This window comes from Chaetodon auriga, chromosome 8 (genome assembly GCF_051107435.1).
Source record: "Chaetodon auriga isolate fChaAug3 chromosome 8, fChaAug3.hap1, whole genome shotgun sequence".
NCBI lineage: Eukaryota > Metazoa > Chordata > Actinopteri > Chaetodontiformes > Chaetodontidae > Chaetodon > Chaetodon auriga.
The window spans coordinates 24,369,174-24,386,226 of NC_135081.1; the positions used below are offsets into that span (position 1 = coordinate 24,369,174).

Genomic DNA, 17,053 nt, shown 5'->3' on the forward strand with positions numbered 1-17,053 from the left:
GCAACAAAGCCGTAACTGCTCTGCTCCGCTGTTTCACGACACTTTTGCCCCGATTCATGCCTCTTAGGCACTCCTTTCTCTAGTGCTGTATACCGCCTCAGTAAACTGCATGAGCCAAAATGTCGGATAGATAAGCGCTAACGGTATTTTAGGGCCATCAGAATTCCGTCTTTTCGGGATTCGTATCAACAAACAGAGCAATGACGGTCTGACAAGCCAGATTCAGGGCGCAAACACCCGGAACACCCGGAACACAACCGTGCAGGTTTCGCGGGACTTCTGCTGCGCGCATGCGTTGAACATTGAGTTTGGCGCGCGGGACAACACAAGGAAGAAGTCAACACATCAGACCTGCGCGTGCTTGTTGTGATTTCTTTGCAGCGTCTGTAGCGTTTCACATTTGAGTTTATTAACTTCACAACAAGGTGCCAACATGTGGAATCAGGGTGAGTTTAATACACACACTGTTGTGTTCATAAAGTGGTCAGGGCGGCTTATTAACGTTTTCTGGCTCCGGCTAACGTTAGCTTGTCTTCTAACTTGGCTCATTGTTGTTGTTGCGTCTGTGATGCTAACGTCTTTTTGTGAAAATAAGTGTTTTAAATGGGAAGCGTGGCGAATAAACGCCTCCTCATCTCAACTGTCACTGCCTGTGTGCGTTTTCAGGAGGCTACAGTGAGTCGGGGATGGCCGGAGGTTACACTCAGTCACCGGGAGGCTTTGCGTCACCTTCCCTGTCCCAGGGAGGAGAGAAGAAAGGGGTTTGTTTGCACCACAACTGCTTTATAATCCACAGGAAACTCGAAACAGATGCATAGCAATAAGCCATCAAAACAACGTTATCCCTACTTGCTCTTCCATACTTGAATAGATTAGGTTCATCAGTCTGGCATACACTTAACACTCTTTCACATTTATACATTTGTACACATATTCGTGTGTTCTGATGAAGCACAGACAAGGAAACTATAAGAGAAGGAAGGGTCATAATGCTGATGTTCCAATGCTTGATGCCAGACACAAAACACAGCATCATCATCATCATCATCACATGACCTCGATGAAGAAATGCATCTACCCAATGAAAGAACACGCTGACTGATTTTTCCAAATGGATGCATTTGTAGATAATATCCATAGGTGATTATTGGCACAGGGCTGATGGCGAGTCAAATTAAAATCCTCACTGTAGCAAAAAAAAAAAAAAAAGTTATGCTTGAATTGTCCTTGAAAATTTTAAGTTAAAGATGAATAAATATTGTCAATGAAATCTTTTCACACCTTGTCTCTTCCTTTTAATTTCATCCAGATGCTGCTAATGTGGCTAGCAATAGCTAATGTTATCATATATTCAAATGAAACGTTTCCGAACCTCCTCTGATTATTCATTGTGCATCAGTAGGCTGTGAACTAACCGTTAGCTGTAATATAACAATAATATAAGTCAAATGTCACGGCTATCAGAAACTTGTAGAAAAAGTAGCAACACATTTCCGTACATTTACATAACTGGCATGTAAATAAATTAAGTGATGATACAAGTCAAACAAAATGTACCCTGAAAACACAAGAAACACCAGCTAAATGACAGAATACCGGTGCCTCCATCGCTCAGATCGACAGCCTGTGAAGCTGAGAGGCGACAGATGGAGTGATTTGCACATTCACCACTCTGCTAACTACACCGAGAGCATTACACAGTGTGAAAAACTCATCCTTCTTTAATAATTTCCTTGAACACTGATCGACCATCACCTCCTGTTGAGTAGCAGTCAACCTGTGTGTGTTTGTTTTGCAGAGAAGCCGTGCCACGCAGATCATCCCCTGCACAGTTTCGCAGCTGATGTCTGCCTCCCAGGCCGATGAGGCCTTCAGAGTGGGCGATGTGGAAGTTGCGCAGGTAAACTGAAGGACAGCACGGTGGCAGAATGTGAAAATAACTCATTAATGTCAAGAGACTAATTATACTGATTATTATAATGGTTGATCTTTTTTTTTGTTTTATCTAACTATTTGGATTTGGCTTCTACAGGAAGATATGACTGCCTATCGTAAGAATGTCACTGTTTAACGTTTGGTCTCACTGTTGGATCATAGTTCATGTTCTCATGGTCATAGGTTACAATTGTGGGGGTCATCAGGAGCACAGACAAATCCATGACCAACATCCAGTACAAGGTCGATGACATGACGGGTGTCCCCATGGATGTTAAGCAGTGGGTCGACACAGAGGTCAGTGAGGAGGCTTTTGTGCTTTTACACGCACAAAAACTATTTTTTAATCGTCTGCTGTTGTATTAATCTCTTGTGAGACAAGTGTGAAACATTTGTCTGTTAAATATTAATGTGTGATAGATAAAACCAAGTCCTGAGAAGGCCACAGTGTTGGTGGTTTCCCATTCAGTTCAGTTTGACCAAGCTGCCATTGCTTGAAGCCGGACGAGCCAAAACGAGGCACCACACAGCTCGCAGTACCACATTCACCAGCGGGAGCGTTGTGGTTTTTACTTTTTAAGCAAAAGAAAATACCACAGCCTTTTTTTCTGTTTTCTCTGATCATCTTTCTACTGCATAGACAGCCCAGTTTGATGGAAAGACCAGCAGTGAAATACCCATTTAAGAATGCAGGGCAAGCGTAACGCACTGTGGTGACCTTCCCACACTTTTTGCTTTAAGTGTGAACTAACTCAACATATTCCTGTTGAATAACTGAACATTAGTCAGAAGCTGTAGCATATCGTTCTTTGGTAAACTCCACAAATGAAGCCTCTTGGCAACACTGTTGTTTTGGTTGGTGTAGGACCCCAGTGTGGACAGCACCGTCCTGCCTCCAGGCACATACGTCAAAGTCTCGGGCAATCTGCGCTCCTTTCAGGTGAGTTTACTGTCCTAAAATCCCCTCCAGAGTACCCAGAAACAAGTAGGAACTTGGCTTTATGATCTGTTGTGAGGCTGCAGGACTGCGTGAAATTTAATTTGCAGTTTTGTGCTTTGGAAGATTTATTCCCATTTAGCACTTACACGATTTGGTGTGCAATGTGTCTGAATGTTCCTTTGCTCCACTGTAGAAGGCTTTGATATTACTGACCAATGTGTTTCGTTTTTTTCTCTTGATACACATGCAACAAAGGTCACAGTGAAAAGGCTGTGTAGAGAGGTCTCGCAGACGTTTTCACACCCTGTAGTTCCTCTGTGCACTCAGCCATTTGAAGATTAACTGAGGCTTCGTGTCTCTGTCTTCCTGTCTCAGAACCACAGGTCTGTTGTGGCGTTCAGCGTCAGGCCCCTGGAGGACATGAATGAAATCACCTCACATATGCTGGAGGTTGTTCAAGCGCATATGGTTCTCAGCAAACCTCAGACCATGGTGAGAACTGTCGACCAGCTGCTTTTAATGTTGCAAAACACAAAGTGAGGAAGTCAGGTTAGCCACCAGCTCTTAGAAATATGTTAAAGAAAGTCTCATTTAAGTTGATATTGAGAAATCTTCTCAGTATTAACACCCAGCCATTTTAAAGATAAGCACGCAGACACGTCAGTGTGAGGCTGAGAAGCGCCGACTTTCTTAACTATTATCTGAGGTTTATCTGGCTTCAGCATGCGATGACGCTGGTTTGTAGCAGTTTTTAGCAATTTTTTTTTTCTTTTTTTTCCCACGGCTGAATGCGCATTAGTCAAATTTGCTGTTGTTTTTAGGTTTGGGGATGTGCTTTGTGCTGTTACCTGGAAAGTTGTGAAAACCAGTTAGTTTTGCTTCTCTTTCAGCCTGGTGCTGGAGTAGGAATGAGCACTAACGTAACCCCCATGTCACGGCCCGGCATGGACAGCATGAGAGGGAGCTACACAGGAGCTAATGACATGGCTAACAATGGCTTAAGTGCAAACCAGAATCAGGTGAGCCTAAGTGATATATTATGATCAGACTTTTAGAATACAGTACTTTTAAAGGTTGGCCCCATTGTTATATACACAACATGCCAATGAAACTAATTTATTGAATATATTTCAAAACTTTTCAGCTAATGCAAAAAGCCATAAAAATTTCAGCTGCTCATTTTTTAGCTTTCAACGAATGTGGACACAAGCATTGATTAGTAGAAAAATATCAGGCCAAAAGCTTTATTTTCACATTTGCACAGAAAATCACGTTGCATTGCACAATGCTCATCATCTCATACTTCCTGTCCTGACTTAATGTAATTACATGAAAATGGTTGACTCAGAAAAAGAAGTCATGTGTTCACGAAGAGGTTTCTCGAGTTGAAGGACGCATCCCCATTTTCAGTTTGCACGTTCTAACATGTAATTGTTCGTCTCACAAGGTGCTGAGTTTGATAAGAAGCTGCCCGTTCCCGCAGGGCATCAGCATTCAGGACCTAAAGCAGAGACTCAGCGGCATTAGTCTGGCTGTCATCAAGTAAGAGATGTCCCGCTTCAAGTCCTAACACAGTAACCCGCATTTATAATAACACTTATATTGTGATGTTCTGTTTTGACAGTGAGGTTGTTTACTGTATTACACCCATAGGAACCCTTAAACTGAAAAGCAGAACACTGAATCAGTTTTATAGGTTTTTGGAGACACTGAATGTCTAATTATATGTGGTCTGATGAACTCAGTCAGTTCCGCTCCAGAGACAGAAACTGAGCTGAGGGCAGTTCATCTTAGGTTGTTGAAACTGTTTGTTCAGATAAGCTGATCGGGTGCTGTTTCACCGTTAGACTGCTTTGTTAAAGATAACCATCGAGAGAATCATCATATATTTGGCATTTTGCTCGAAAAATGACAAACGATTCGTTATTATCAAAGAAGTTGCTTGTTAATTTTTTTGTCCGTCGACTGATTGTTCCTGTTGAATTGTATATGTGTCAAAACAGAACTAGGCATGTCAGACTGTCAAGGAAGCTGAAAAGTTTTATTTGAACTGCAATAGAAACCCCCCCCCCCCCCCCAAAAAAAAAGCTATTCATGCTATTAATATTTCTCTCTAACAGGCAAGCAGTGGAGTTCCTGAGCAATGAAGGTCACATTTTTTCCACCATCGACGAAGACCACTACAAATCGACAGACAACGATGATTAGACACCTTCGCTGTCTTCGCAGCACTGGGGTTGCTTGCGTGAATTTAGACATGTTGAAAGTCATTAGTATAGGTTTTATAACTGAAAGCTATTAAGTAAATCACGAGCTCTCAGATCTCAGCCGTGCTTGTGAACTGAGTGAAAGCGTGAGTCTTCTCTGTCGACCCTAAAAGAAATGGACCTGGCACACAGAACCAACTGCTGCGTTGTCTCCTTATGTCTTTGGCAGCGAGTCTTGCAAAATGAGTGGCCCATGGCCAAAAAGAGGTGCAAAACGTGTATTTTCTTTTTGAAAGAAGTTGAGTCCTTTCAATGACATAAAAACAAAAAGACATAAATAAAAAACTTTGATACAATGCGTGGCACGTATTTGTACTCCTCAGATCATTAGTTTGCAGAGACAGCTGAGAGTGCTTCTGCTATCGCTAGCATTAGATTATATGACCATGTGACAAGCTGCGAAGTTTGCCGTTTTTTCATCTTTGTGGTTAGACGTGCTGCCTGTCCGCGTGGTTAGTTTGAGCTGTTTTTGTTTAGAGTTTGACATATGCATCAAATGCCTGTACACTCAAAGGTAATCCATTGCTACATCTGTGAAGCTTGGAAAAGTAAATTGTTTTAAGCTAACGAGATATTGATTCAACTCAGGTCATTTTTAAGGCTGTCGTTTGTCATTTCATATTGGACTGTATTGTAATGTAGAGTGTTGCTGTGGTTTTGTTCCAGGGTGGACTGCAGTAACTGCTTAGTATTGCACAATAATGTATATACAACTACAAACGACAGCCCCCGAAAGAGCAAACCATTCGTCTGAACATTTCTCTGCTGTTCACTCATCACCAAAAGCTCCATGGGATCCTATAAATCTTCCAAACCACCTTTTGGTCCTGACAGATTCAGTATGCTGGCAGGAATTAACAGCAGGATCATTTCACGTTTAACTGAAATATCTTCTATGAACTTCTATTAAAGCAGTTATTTTGAGCATGAAATTAAATCGCAGAGTTTCAACACAGCACAGTTTCATGGCATGGTCTGACTGAAATCTCACAATATAACACTACGCCGTGGTCCACTGGCATAACATTCAAGATGAGAGAGCTTAATAACTGCAGTGTGGCATTGTTTTAGTTACTGTTAAATCCAGTTCCCGCTGCCGACGTGTGCGGTAGAACGTCATTTTTAGTAGAACATCACATTCTCCTGTGCCACCTTCATCATTGTCACCAAAGTTTCATCCACAGTCTCATAGTCATGGTCGCTGTCCACATCTGCTGCGACACTGCACAGCGGCACTGGGGGAAAAGAGGGGAACGGATTATCAATCCAGCATTTTCCACATTTGCTATATTCTTCTTAGTGCCAGCAAATGCAATGAAAAGACAACAATCAACTATGGATTGATCCAGTTGTGTTTACAAAGCCAGTTTCTTAGCCTTTCAAAAAAAACAAACAAAAAAAAAACCCAACAATTATATTTGTGAACTGATTATAATAATTTTTACTTTCTGTTGCGACAAAGGGCGTTGGTACTGAGCGCCACAGACAGGGAGGGGAAGTACTGCTGGTTTTGGGCTTTTCGTGGAATTTGATAACAGTGACAGAATTGCCAGATACAGTCTGCAACAAGAGCCTCACCTTTTTTCTTCGAGTCCTCCATTGCCACATAAGTGTTTGGCAGAGCCTTGCCTGTTGTCATTTCAGCCCCTGAATGCTTTCGGGGTACGACTGGTGGAGGCTGATCATTCGAAATGGCCTGTAAGGCAAAGAGAAAGAAGCATTCTGTTTTATGCCTTCTTAACCACAAAAAAAAAAAAAAGGAAGACGAAGAAAAGAAAAAAAAGAGGAAACATTCGCAGAGTTTGGTATTTCTGGCCAGTTTTAGATTTCCTGAAAGTTGCATTGTATGCATTTCTGAGTAACCTGAGACAAGACATTAAACCACAATAGATTCTAAATAGCTGGGAAGCTATACTTACTGGAGGTGGTGGAGCTGGGGGCCTTCGTTTGGTATTCAAAGTCAAGTTGGCTAACTCCTCAGTCGGGACGCTTTTGTTTGGTCGATGTTTGGACTTATCTGCCTTAGACGATTTCTTTGAGGATTTTGCTGTTTTTTTGCAAGACTTTGAAGATGACAGATTTCTCTTTGGTGGTCGGGGAGGAGCGGCTGTGTCTGAGTTCTCCTTTTTGCGAAATTCATAAAAGAACGCGTCTGTCACCTCAGTAACTTTGTCCACATGGCACTTAGGTGGTTGGCCGCTGGGCCATGGCAGGGGGTCCTTGGTAAAAGAGACAGACATAGAAAGCCACTGGGTCGGGATCTCGAAACAGTGGTCTGGTCTGTGTGGAAAGCTTGCCTGGATGGTGGGCTCCAACATAGCACCCTCTATTCTGAGACACGCAAACCCTACAAGTGGATCAGCCTCCAGTTCACTATCACGGCTCACCACTTTAATATCCAGCGGCAAACTAAATGCCTTACCCAGGTCCCTGAGACTGTACTTCTTGTTATCAGGGAGCACCTCCACAAAGTGACCCTGCATGTACAGAGGCAGAAAAATCTCCTCTCTCTCATCCTCCTGCTTGACCTCCTCTTCATCATCATCATCATCATCATCATCCCCAGGCTCTTGGAGTCGCTGACACAGAAGAGCCTCGACAGACTGCTTCTCTCCTACGCTGCTTTCACAAGGCAACTCCATCCTTTTGCAGGAAACAACCACCAGCTGTTCGCCCACACTGAGAGCGGGCAGGCCCTCCTCCTCGACTTCCTCACAGTTCCTTGTGACACTGACCATCAGACCTGGTGCCTGGATTGAAGCAACATACAGCTCATACACTGAATTAAACTCTCTGGGCCGCCTCCGAAATCGTCCACCATATTGCTGAGAAACCAGGAAGTACTGCTGTGCCTTTCGCGTCTTTAAGCTGGATAATAAAATCATGGCTGAGGTTCCTGTCTTGTGGAAAACCAGGTGGCCACTCTTGCTAAGTTCTGGCAACCAGCTACACTTGAACAGAGAGCGGGTCTCTGGGCCTTCCAATATCTCCACGACTGCAGGGAAGGATTCATCTGGCCTGGAGTGGACCTCTGTCAGACTGAGTGGGGTCACAAAATGCACATCCTTACACAGCTCGGTGACATCAGCCACATCCACCTCTAAGCTGGACGGAAACTTCAGTACATTCTTCCTCACTGTACAAAAAATGGGAGAAATTTTTTTAGGAAATGGAGTAGAGGCACTTGATTAAATGAAATGAACTAAAACCAGAGTAGCAAGAGAGAAGCAAAAGTACTATTAGTAAAAATAGCAACAGGAACAATGTAGAAATACTCTTACTTAAGGAAAGTACAGCAATATTGTCATTATCATGTCATCATCATTATCATTATGTACTTGAACCAGGGTTTAAATTAAGTTAAGTTCAGAAGTTCCAGCTGGGGGGGGGGGGCTTGCAGTGCTGCACATTTCTGATTGGTTGAGTACTCTGAGCATCTTATTTCAGCCACAATTTTTAAAAATCTGCAGACACAAACCTGCTTGTTTTTTGTTCATTGTGCTTGGACACATCAACATGGAGTTCCAGAAGAAAGCATGCGACAGATGGACGACGATGAATGTATAGTCATACACAAGATTGACGTGTAAAAACAGCCAGCGCTTTTTGCACGCCAGTGGATTGATTTGCCTAACAGTTGCATGTCTTTTGTACCTTGGACTGAAAGTTCCTGGTACTTTTGGTGGAAATGACAACTAATGAGAGGGAAGCAGTTGAAAAATAAGGATCCAAATTGAAATTTAGTGAAATAAAGGTCAGCACGTTAGCATCAACAAACATTTGCATGTTTATTTTCCCTCCATAAATCATATTCATCAGCTTAGTTTCACTCCATTCCATTCACCTGGTCGCCCACACCCTCCCTGCAATGAGTCAAGGAGAACCACTGCACTATATGCAGTATAATATATCATGGAATTATTTTTTCCTGATGCATTGATGTTTCCGCTCTGTTGAGTACCAAATATGAATTCTACTCTGAGAAGAAAATGTGATATAAATAATTTGCCTCGCAAATGTAGTGAGGTATAAAATAGTATAAAAGGGAACATAAAGTACACATAAAGTCTGCTTCATAATCTACGTTTAAGTGCAGTACTTGTGTAAATAACAAGTTATTTGCATGCAAATGGCAGTTTGTGTGAGAGCTTTAATTCTAAAAAAAAGTGAAAAATAGTAGGTTATTCTCACTGCTCATGATGGCGTGGACCTGGTACACTGGAGTGAGGACAAGGGGACATTCACACTTGGTGGTGTTGATGAAGCGAAACCTTCGCGTGCGCAGGCTGGGCGAGGACATGATCTCCCGCAGAGTGAAGCACTCCTCACTCTCACACTCGAAGAACTCCCCATGGCAAGAAAGTGGGATACACACTTCCGCAGAGGTCTCCTGTTGTCCTTGAACATGGCAGCGCACCTGATCCTCCTCACCCTCGCGCCGCTCGATGGAGAGCACCGTCAAAGCTTTCCCGGCCCCCAGTGTGAAATTGTCAAAGGTCATCTTGGTGTGGCTGGTGAAAGTGAAGGGAAGGCAGGACTCCAGGCCCACAGGCCTCAGGCTCACCATTTCCTCAACTGTACTGTACGGCATCTCCTCTGGAACAACCTTGAACAAGCCTGAGAAAGAGCAACAAGTGAAAGTGGTCAGCTACAGAGCAAAAATTTCCTGTTCTCATGAGAGTTTTGTCCAGAGCTCAAACCGACCTGTGTGGCTGATAGGCAGCTCAAACTTCTTATTGTTGCTGATGTCTTCACAGCAAACTGACAGGAGCTCAGTGCTAATGACCTTTATCAGATCCCCAGTAGAAAAACACACTTCACTCCCTGAAATTTCATATATAGACCCTGAAACAGAAAGTAAGAAATGGGGTAAAGAAGGAACAAAAGAAACGCCAACAACGTTCAGCAATGAGCAGGCGTATGAAGCATAAATCACATGTTTTCTTATTTTTCTTTTCTGGGACACAATCTTATGTTCTCTAACGTGAAATATTTCTGGTTACCAATCATGAACAATACAGACTTTTCAATGAAAACAATGATTTGGGGTTAAGAAAAGGAGGAAACATATATGCTATATTGATGTAAGTCTATACAATAGACACAAACAGATACAATACAGAAATCCAGACACGATGCGATCTGTAGCGATCGCATCTCTTCGGGTAATCTCGAATCTTTTCAACTTTGTTCTCATCTAGACTCACAGTTTCAAGTCAAAATGAATAAAACAAGAAAAGACCCACCTTGGAAATACACTCCAGAGCACACTTGCAGAATTTTTGGCAGACAAGTGTTGTCCAATGATGCAATGAACTGCTGAAGTGGCAAAGTAGTCATGCCTGCCATCACTGCTGCCTCCGTGTGCTGCAGTCAAAAATGAAGGCAGACAGCAAATGGCAAGAGCAACATAAAAGGGGGATGCTTTCTCAGTCAAAAACCACAGAACTGAATGAGGAAGTTACAGGAGCAGTTTGCACGGTGCTTGCATTCTCAGATGGAGGCCAGGCTTATGCTATGCCTTGTAATAGTGTGAAGTTGTGAAAGAACATGTAAGAATTAGATATTATTCTGTTATTTAATTGATTGTGTCATAGCCTTGGTTTGCTATCACCTAAAGAAAGACCAAGACACTAAGATGGAAACCTTTATAAGGAAATGTCTGAAGACCACTTGACCTTGTTTTAGCATGTCAAGCAGATTGGCAGCTTGGTCTTGCCTGGTCTGGCCAAACACAGTTTTTGTATCACATAACAATTGTGTGAACAGATACACAAGTCTGAATAGAAAATCTACCCCAGTCTGTCACACGGTGCTGTTGATACTTGACAGGAAGGACAGACATGTTTCACCCAGCCAAGCCTGGAAAGGGTTCCCTGAGCTCTTGGGACATTTGATTTCAGTCACTGCCTTCCTTAAATCACCTTTCTCTCTAAATATATCCTGGTCCCAGTGCCCTTCACAGCCCACGACGCATCCTTCATACAGGGAATTTACCGATTGTCTCAGAGATAGAAAAAGACAGCACCCTCACTTCCTTCTGCTGATCTGCGCTGTCGAATAACCGAAGCATCCTCCCACCTCTGTGGCATGACGAGGCAGCCCCTCACAGCATCTGACAAAACCCACAACACTTTCCTAATGAGCCCTGCAGCAGCTTGAAAAATCAGCCTGCTTCATTGGTTGAACTCGTTGAGGGTTTTTCCCCTCCTTTCCATAACCCAACTAATTAATTAACTAATGCAACTGACGATGCAACCTTGACAAAACTTGTGTAGAGAAAATGCAGAAATATGTTCATCTCAGTCAAGACACAACACCTCTTCAGGTGCAGCAAATATAAACATTTGATAACCTGGGTTGTCCAGCTCTCCAGAGCAACATGAAAAAGCATAGCTAATTTGAGTCAGATATCGAGGGTCTGAGGACCCCTAGTGGTTGTTGAGGGAGCTCAAAGTTGTTCTCGTGTTGACTGTGATTTCTGTCACTTCATGACAGCAAAATGTGAGCATGACATGGCCTAAGTTAGGGACATAATAGATTATACTAAATTGATTTGGCGGTCTGATTTAGATGTAACGTGTTAAGATTGGAAGACTACAACTCCCATCAACCCACAGTGACGTTTACCCAACATGCACTTCGGCTTTGAGAAGATGAGGCAAGATGGCGACTAAAACAAGCAAAGAGGGTCCACCTCCTTTTGATTGTCCATCATGGTGAGAAAATACACATGCATAAGTTGTAACTTTGTCTTTGTAGTGCGATATCTGATTCAAACGAGCAACAGCAACGTTAGCCATTGTATATGGCTCACCAGCACGCAGAGACAAGCTTATAGTCACTGTAGCTAACGTTAGCAACTAAGCTAGCTAGCAAGCTAACAAATGGCGATGGGGTGCTTTTTAGCGTTTATTTCAGGAAGGTGCTTCACATATTTAATTTCGAGAGTGCCAGTTATGGACATGCGACGTTCAGCGATATAGATAGCACCATGTGGATGGGACATTTTAACATGTTTGGCCTTGATATGTGATAGCATTGCTCTTGCAATAGATGACGACGTAAACGTTGCCATTGAGTTGGCTGACTGTAGCACTCGTTTTTAGCAATAAATCTTTGAGCAATACCAGAGAAACAAAGCTAGGACTTTAACTCATCACCTGAAAGGATCAACTTTGCACACATGGGGAATGTGGGGTGTATAACTGTTGAAGACGTTCACAAAATTGATTTCCTTCAGGGCAGGCAAGCCGCCCCCGGGGCTCCATCTAGACGTGATGAAGGGAGACAAACTGATGGAGGTAACTGGAAGCTTGGGAATCTTTACTCTAGGACATCAGTCTAACGTTACTGTATACTTGTCTTAAAGCACGAAATGGGTGTTAATGTGGGAGGTAAGTTCGTTGAATGCACCAGATACGAGCCTGACAGTCCACTTTATCCCACATGTGTTGTACACTGGGGATTTTCTATGGCTGCATGGCTTCAAACGGTGCGAGAGCAACATCAGCCCCGAGATTTAAGCTTTTCAGTGGGAAGCAACACTGTTGAGTTATGGCTCTGGGGCACAGAGACACTGCAGATTGTTCACAAACCTTTTCATCAGTTGTTTTCATGACCGTGATTCACTGAAATGGTCTCTTCCTTTAGAAACTGATCATAGATGAAAAGAAGTACTACCTGTTTGGGAGGAACCCTGACTGGTGTGACTTCACCATTGACCATCAGTCATGCTCTCGTGTCCATGCTGCCCTGGTCTACCACAAACACCTGAAAAGGCTCTTTCTCATAGACCTCAACAGCAGTAAGACCTCATTCACAATCACACTTGTATACTAACTTTAGATTTAGGACCAGTATCTGCAAAGATTTGACATAAGGGCTGAAAAACACTGATCTGCAAAAAGTAATTTTTACTGGCAACAGTTATGTACAGATAGTAACACATTGAGGCTGAAAGTCAATAGATAAACTAGTTTGATTATCACTTTCAGCCTTTTTTTCAAGAAAAAAATGGTGAGCATTGTTTTATCTGGCTCCAGCCTCATAAATGTTAACGTTTTAAATGTCAGCTGTGTTGTTTGGTGTCACTGTAAATGTAATATCTTTGGATTTTGGACTGTTGGTTGGACAAAACATTTTGTAGACAAAGCGATTCATTGAGAAAATCTTTTCACATTCACTGATGATGAAAATAATCATTGGTTGCAACTCAAGTACCAATTATTGACTTTACAAAGTCAAATAAAATAAATACATAAGTGACTAATAATAAACTACATTTACAATAATGGAAAATAATGGCAAGTTGAATCATTTCCTCGGCTGCACTTGTCTTAATGTACGCTCCGTTTGGAGCCACAGAGCCGTCTTGAAGTATCGTTCATTTATTATTGCTCCATCTCTCAGGATTCATGTGACAGCTACACATGCATTGCCACTTGTACTGAATCACGTTTTATTCAGTTCCATAATAGTGGAACAATCGAAAACTATGAATAACCTATCCTAACATAGGCAAACCTTATTTGATTGACGCTGCTTTAGCACACGGTACTTTCCTTGGACACATCCGTCTGGAGGCACACAAGCCTCAGCAGGTTCCCATTGACTCAACAATATCTTTTGGGGCCTCAACGCGGACCTACACCATCAGAGAGAAACCCCAAACCCAAGGCACCACTGGCACAGGAGACAGTAAGATGGGAGAGGATGAGGAGCTGAAAGGACTGCTTGGACTTCCAGAGGAAGAGACAGAGCTGGAGGTACTGTTACATTTAGTTTCTTGATAAACTTTATGAAAGAGAAATAGAATGGCTTCTAGTGTCTTAATTATTGCCCTTTTAGCCATAAATTGCTGTTTTAGATAAACTGCTCGAGACTCTTAACAATGTTTTGAAATGTATTTGTCATTCTTCTAAGTTATTTTAGGAGATACGATTATGAGTTGTAATATTTAGAATATTATTTTCCTCATAGATTGCACAAACATTTGAGGAACATATGATCTATTGATTATAAGACCTGTTTATGTCTAATAAAGAATTGGTTAGTTATGTTAACTTTTTCCCTGAGTTTTATGATGCAAGCTGTTATTCTCCTGCTCAGTCTGGCTTACTGTCGTGCTTTAAAGTAGTGATATTTTGATATCAATGCAACCACATGACACACATTGTTTTCTTGTTTGCATCCTGTCAGAATTTAACAGAGTTCAACACAGCTCACAACAAGCGTATCTCCCTTCTGACCATTGAGGAGGGCAACCTGGAAATCCAGAGGCCTAAGAGGAAACGGAGGAACTCCAGGGTTACCTTCAATGAGGAGGACTCCATCATTAACCCAGGTACAAATCAAAGTGAAGACCGTATTGAAGGAAACACAAAGAATCAATCATGCTATGAAACAGCCTTGTTGTTTTTACTGACCCTCCCAAACTAAAGTATTGTACAACAGTAACTGAGTAGGAAAACACTTACATTTCAGCTGCTTTTTAAGTGTACTCAAGTCAATCAAGTTTGCTTTTGGCTTGAATATATATATATATATATATATATATATATATATATTTTAATTGAAACACTTTTAATACTTGCAGAGGATATAGATCCCTCAGTAGGACGCTTTAGAAATATGGTGCAGACTGCTGTCATCCCCATCAAGGTAAGCTCTGGTCTTGTCATTTCAAAATTCTGATGTAGTTCATATATTTCAGACTACAGGTATTACTGTGCTCTGAGCACTTTAAGGTGCTGTGTTGAAGCACAAATAACTCCTGTGCAGCTCACTGTGTGAGCATGGCACCAGTCATCTCAAAATGAGTGGTTCTGATCTGCTTTAATCAATAATAATTACAGTTTCATAATTAGCAGTCTAATAGGTCTGTGGCCTGCAAAGGTATGAACGCTGTAACATCAGGGGCTAAATGTATGACATATGAATGTTCTGTCATCCCTGCTGCAGAAACGCAGATCAGAAGGCCAAAACACTTTGGGCCTTGATGACCTGACTTCAAAACGTATCCATGGCTACAGCTTGGGTGGTGGTCTCTATGGGGACTTGCCTCCCACCAGTCATGAGAACCAGCCGACTGGAGCACCAGGAGGTGCCGCTATGCAGGGAGGACTTCCTCTGCCCTTCCCCAATCCAGCACCAGAGGTGGATCTGGCCCCAGAGGCTCCCCAGCCCCCTGTCACCCTCAACCCCACCCCTGTTACAGCCCCTTATCTACCAGAGACCCACAACGAGCCACGCAAAAAGAAGTATGCCAAAGAAGCTTGGCCGGGCAAGAAACCCACCCCTTCACTACTCATCTAATCAGTTTCTTAAAGCTGTTGACTCTCAGGTTACCAGCAGATTCGTCAGGGACTGTGACCTGACAGAGGTGGAATCATTTACCTTTCAGTTCTTTTTTTTTTTTTATTTGTTGTGTTACTCATTGTCATCGCAAAAAGGCGCCACACAATTTCCCTGTGGTCTGTCACACAATATCATCTCCATTACGAAGTTAGCAGTTGATAAATCAGCCATAAAAAAAGCAGAATCTTGTCAGTTGCGAGCAAAATTAACACAAAAGACATTGCACTGAGCATGTGAGCCTCAGAGTGACAGGTTGTCTGAGTGACAGGCTACATGGAGAGGATGGGCCATCGAGTTGCGTTTTTGATGTGTTGGATGTAAAGTTGTTTTTTTTTTTCTATTAAACACATTTCAACATTTTTTTTCACTCCTGTAGTATTTTGATAATGCTGTTATTAACAAGTGGCAAAACAAGTACTTTTATATATGGTATTTTACTGTGAGAAGTCAGGCAAGTCAGAATCCAAACATGAAGCCAGTTTCTAACAAAACACAGGGCTGCTTTTTATTTTGAAAACCTGTTGAAGTGTCATCAAGTGTTTTACTCAATGAAACTTTTCAATTACAAGTTTTAGACCAATATTATGTCAACTGAAGTGTCTTGTATTTGCCCTACAGGCCACTAGATGGTGACTTGTGCATAAAAGTCAGAGTTTTCATTGAGGTTTGACCGCAGACTTCTAGCTATCACTGTTTATGACCTGTTGCACACAACTTTAACCTTTCCAAAATCTGTATGCGGCATCTCATGAAAGTGGTGCCGTAAGCCTTGAGTTATTCATTTGAACTCGTCTGCAGATAAAAGCCATTTGCGCTGTCCAAACATTATGTTGCTCATATTTGACCTTTGGCCTTATCAGGTATATTGATTTTTAAATGTTTTGTTGGCCATGTTAGTTTTCTATGTTTGCAATTACTGGACTGATTAGTTAGCAACAGAATGTAGTGGAATAGAATGGCAACACAGTAACAAATACCAACTTTGCTGCAAAATAGAAAAGGTTTGGATTTAGTACGTTTTAATGGTCATGTAGTGTGAAGTTCATGCACTATATTGTTCATATTTTGTTTCCTCTGAACTGACTTGAGACATAAGAACTTTGTCTTTGCACAGTAGCAGGAAAAACGTGATGAACAGGTGAAACATTTTAAACGGTGAATCAGTAGTCTGGGTTTGAGATCAATGGCCGACAAGGCGTTTCACGTTTACTAACCGCGCTGGTGACTTTTGTCCTTGTGGCTGTGTCGATTTTGTAATCAAATGACTGTAAATAAAAAATGAATTACTTTTGACCCACAAATGATAACTACCTGTATTCTAAGTGTGTATTGCACAGTCCTGCAACTGTTAGGAGATAAACCTTGACCTGGATGCCTCTTTCCTGGTTATAGAGGAGTTCATGCGGAACAGGTAAATCACTTTCATGACGGTTCAAATGTGACTTTTCACCCAGTGGCAGTAAGTTTTATGCTCTGTTTATGGAGTAAAAAACGCAGAGACAATGTTACAGGCTCTGTGAACATGCTCCATGTATTGGATATTGCATTTACA

The 17,053-nt window shown here is 42.1% G+C and overlaps 3 protein-coding genes across 3 annotated transcripts; 2 read left to right on the forward strand and 1 right to left on the reverse strand.

The window, feature by feature from the left end:
- The first annotated feature begins 297 nt into the window (after positions 1–297).
- Positions 298–6,097, forward strand: rpa2 (replication protein A2). The gene is made up of 9 exons (XM_076736373.1): positions 298–446; positions 667–761; positions 1,799–1,900; positions 2,119–2,232; positions 2,801–2,875; positions 3,251–3,367; positions 3,766–3,894; positions 4,323–4,417; positions 4,996–6,097. Exons 1-9 carry the CDS (start codon positions 434–436, stop codon positions 5,081–5,083), a joined length of 828 nt encoding a protein of 275 aa, XP_076592488.1. The 5' UTR covers positions 298–433; the 3' UTR covers positions 5,084–6,097.
- themis2 (thymocyte selection associated family member 2) lies at positions 4,104–10,511 on the reverse strand. Its single transcript, XM_076736359.1, has 6 exons — positions 10,389–10,511; positions 9,847–9,987; positions 9,334–9,759; positions 7,062–8,278; positions 6,721–6,838; positions 4,104–6,377 (listed from the first exon to the last, which is right to left on the reverse strand). Exons 1-6 carry the CDS (start codon positions 10,489–10,491, stop codon positions 6,265–6,267), a joined length of 2,118 nt encoding a protein of 705 aa, XP_076592474.1. The 5' UTR covers positions 10,492–10,511; the 3' UTR covers positions 4,104–6,264.
- Positions 10,512–11,770: 1,259 nt separating this feature from the next.
- On the forward strand, positions 11,771–16,808 carry ppp1r8b (protein phosphatase 1, regulatory subunit 8b). Its single transcript, XM_076736372.1, has 7 exons — positions 11,771–11,861; positions 12,386–12,446; positions 12,796–12,949; positions 13,693–13,910; positions 14,344–14,488; positions 14,741–14,805; positions 15,106–16,808. Exons 1-7 carry the CDS (start codon positions 11,809–11,811, stop codon positions 15,457–15,459), a joined length of 1,050 nt encoding a protein of 349 aa, XP_076592487.1. The 5' UTR covers positions 11,771–11,808; the 3' UTR covers positions 15,460–16,808.
- Positions 16,809–17,053: the final 245 nt, after the last annotated feature.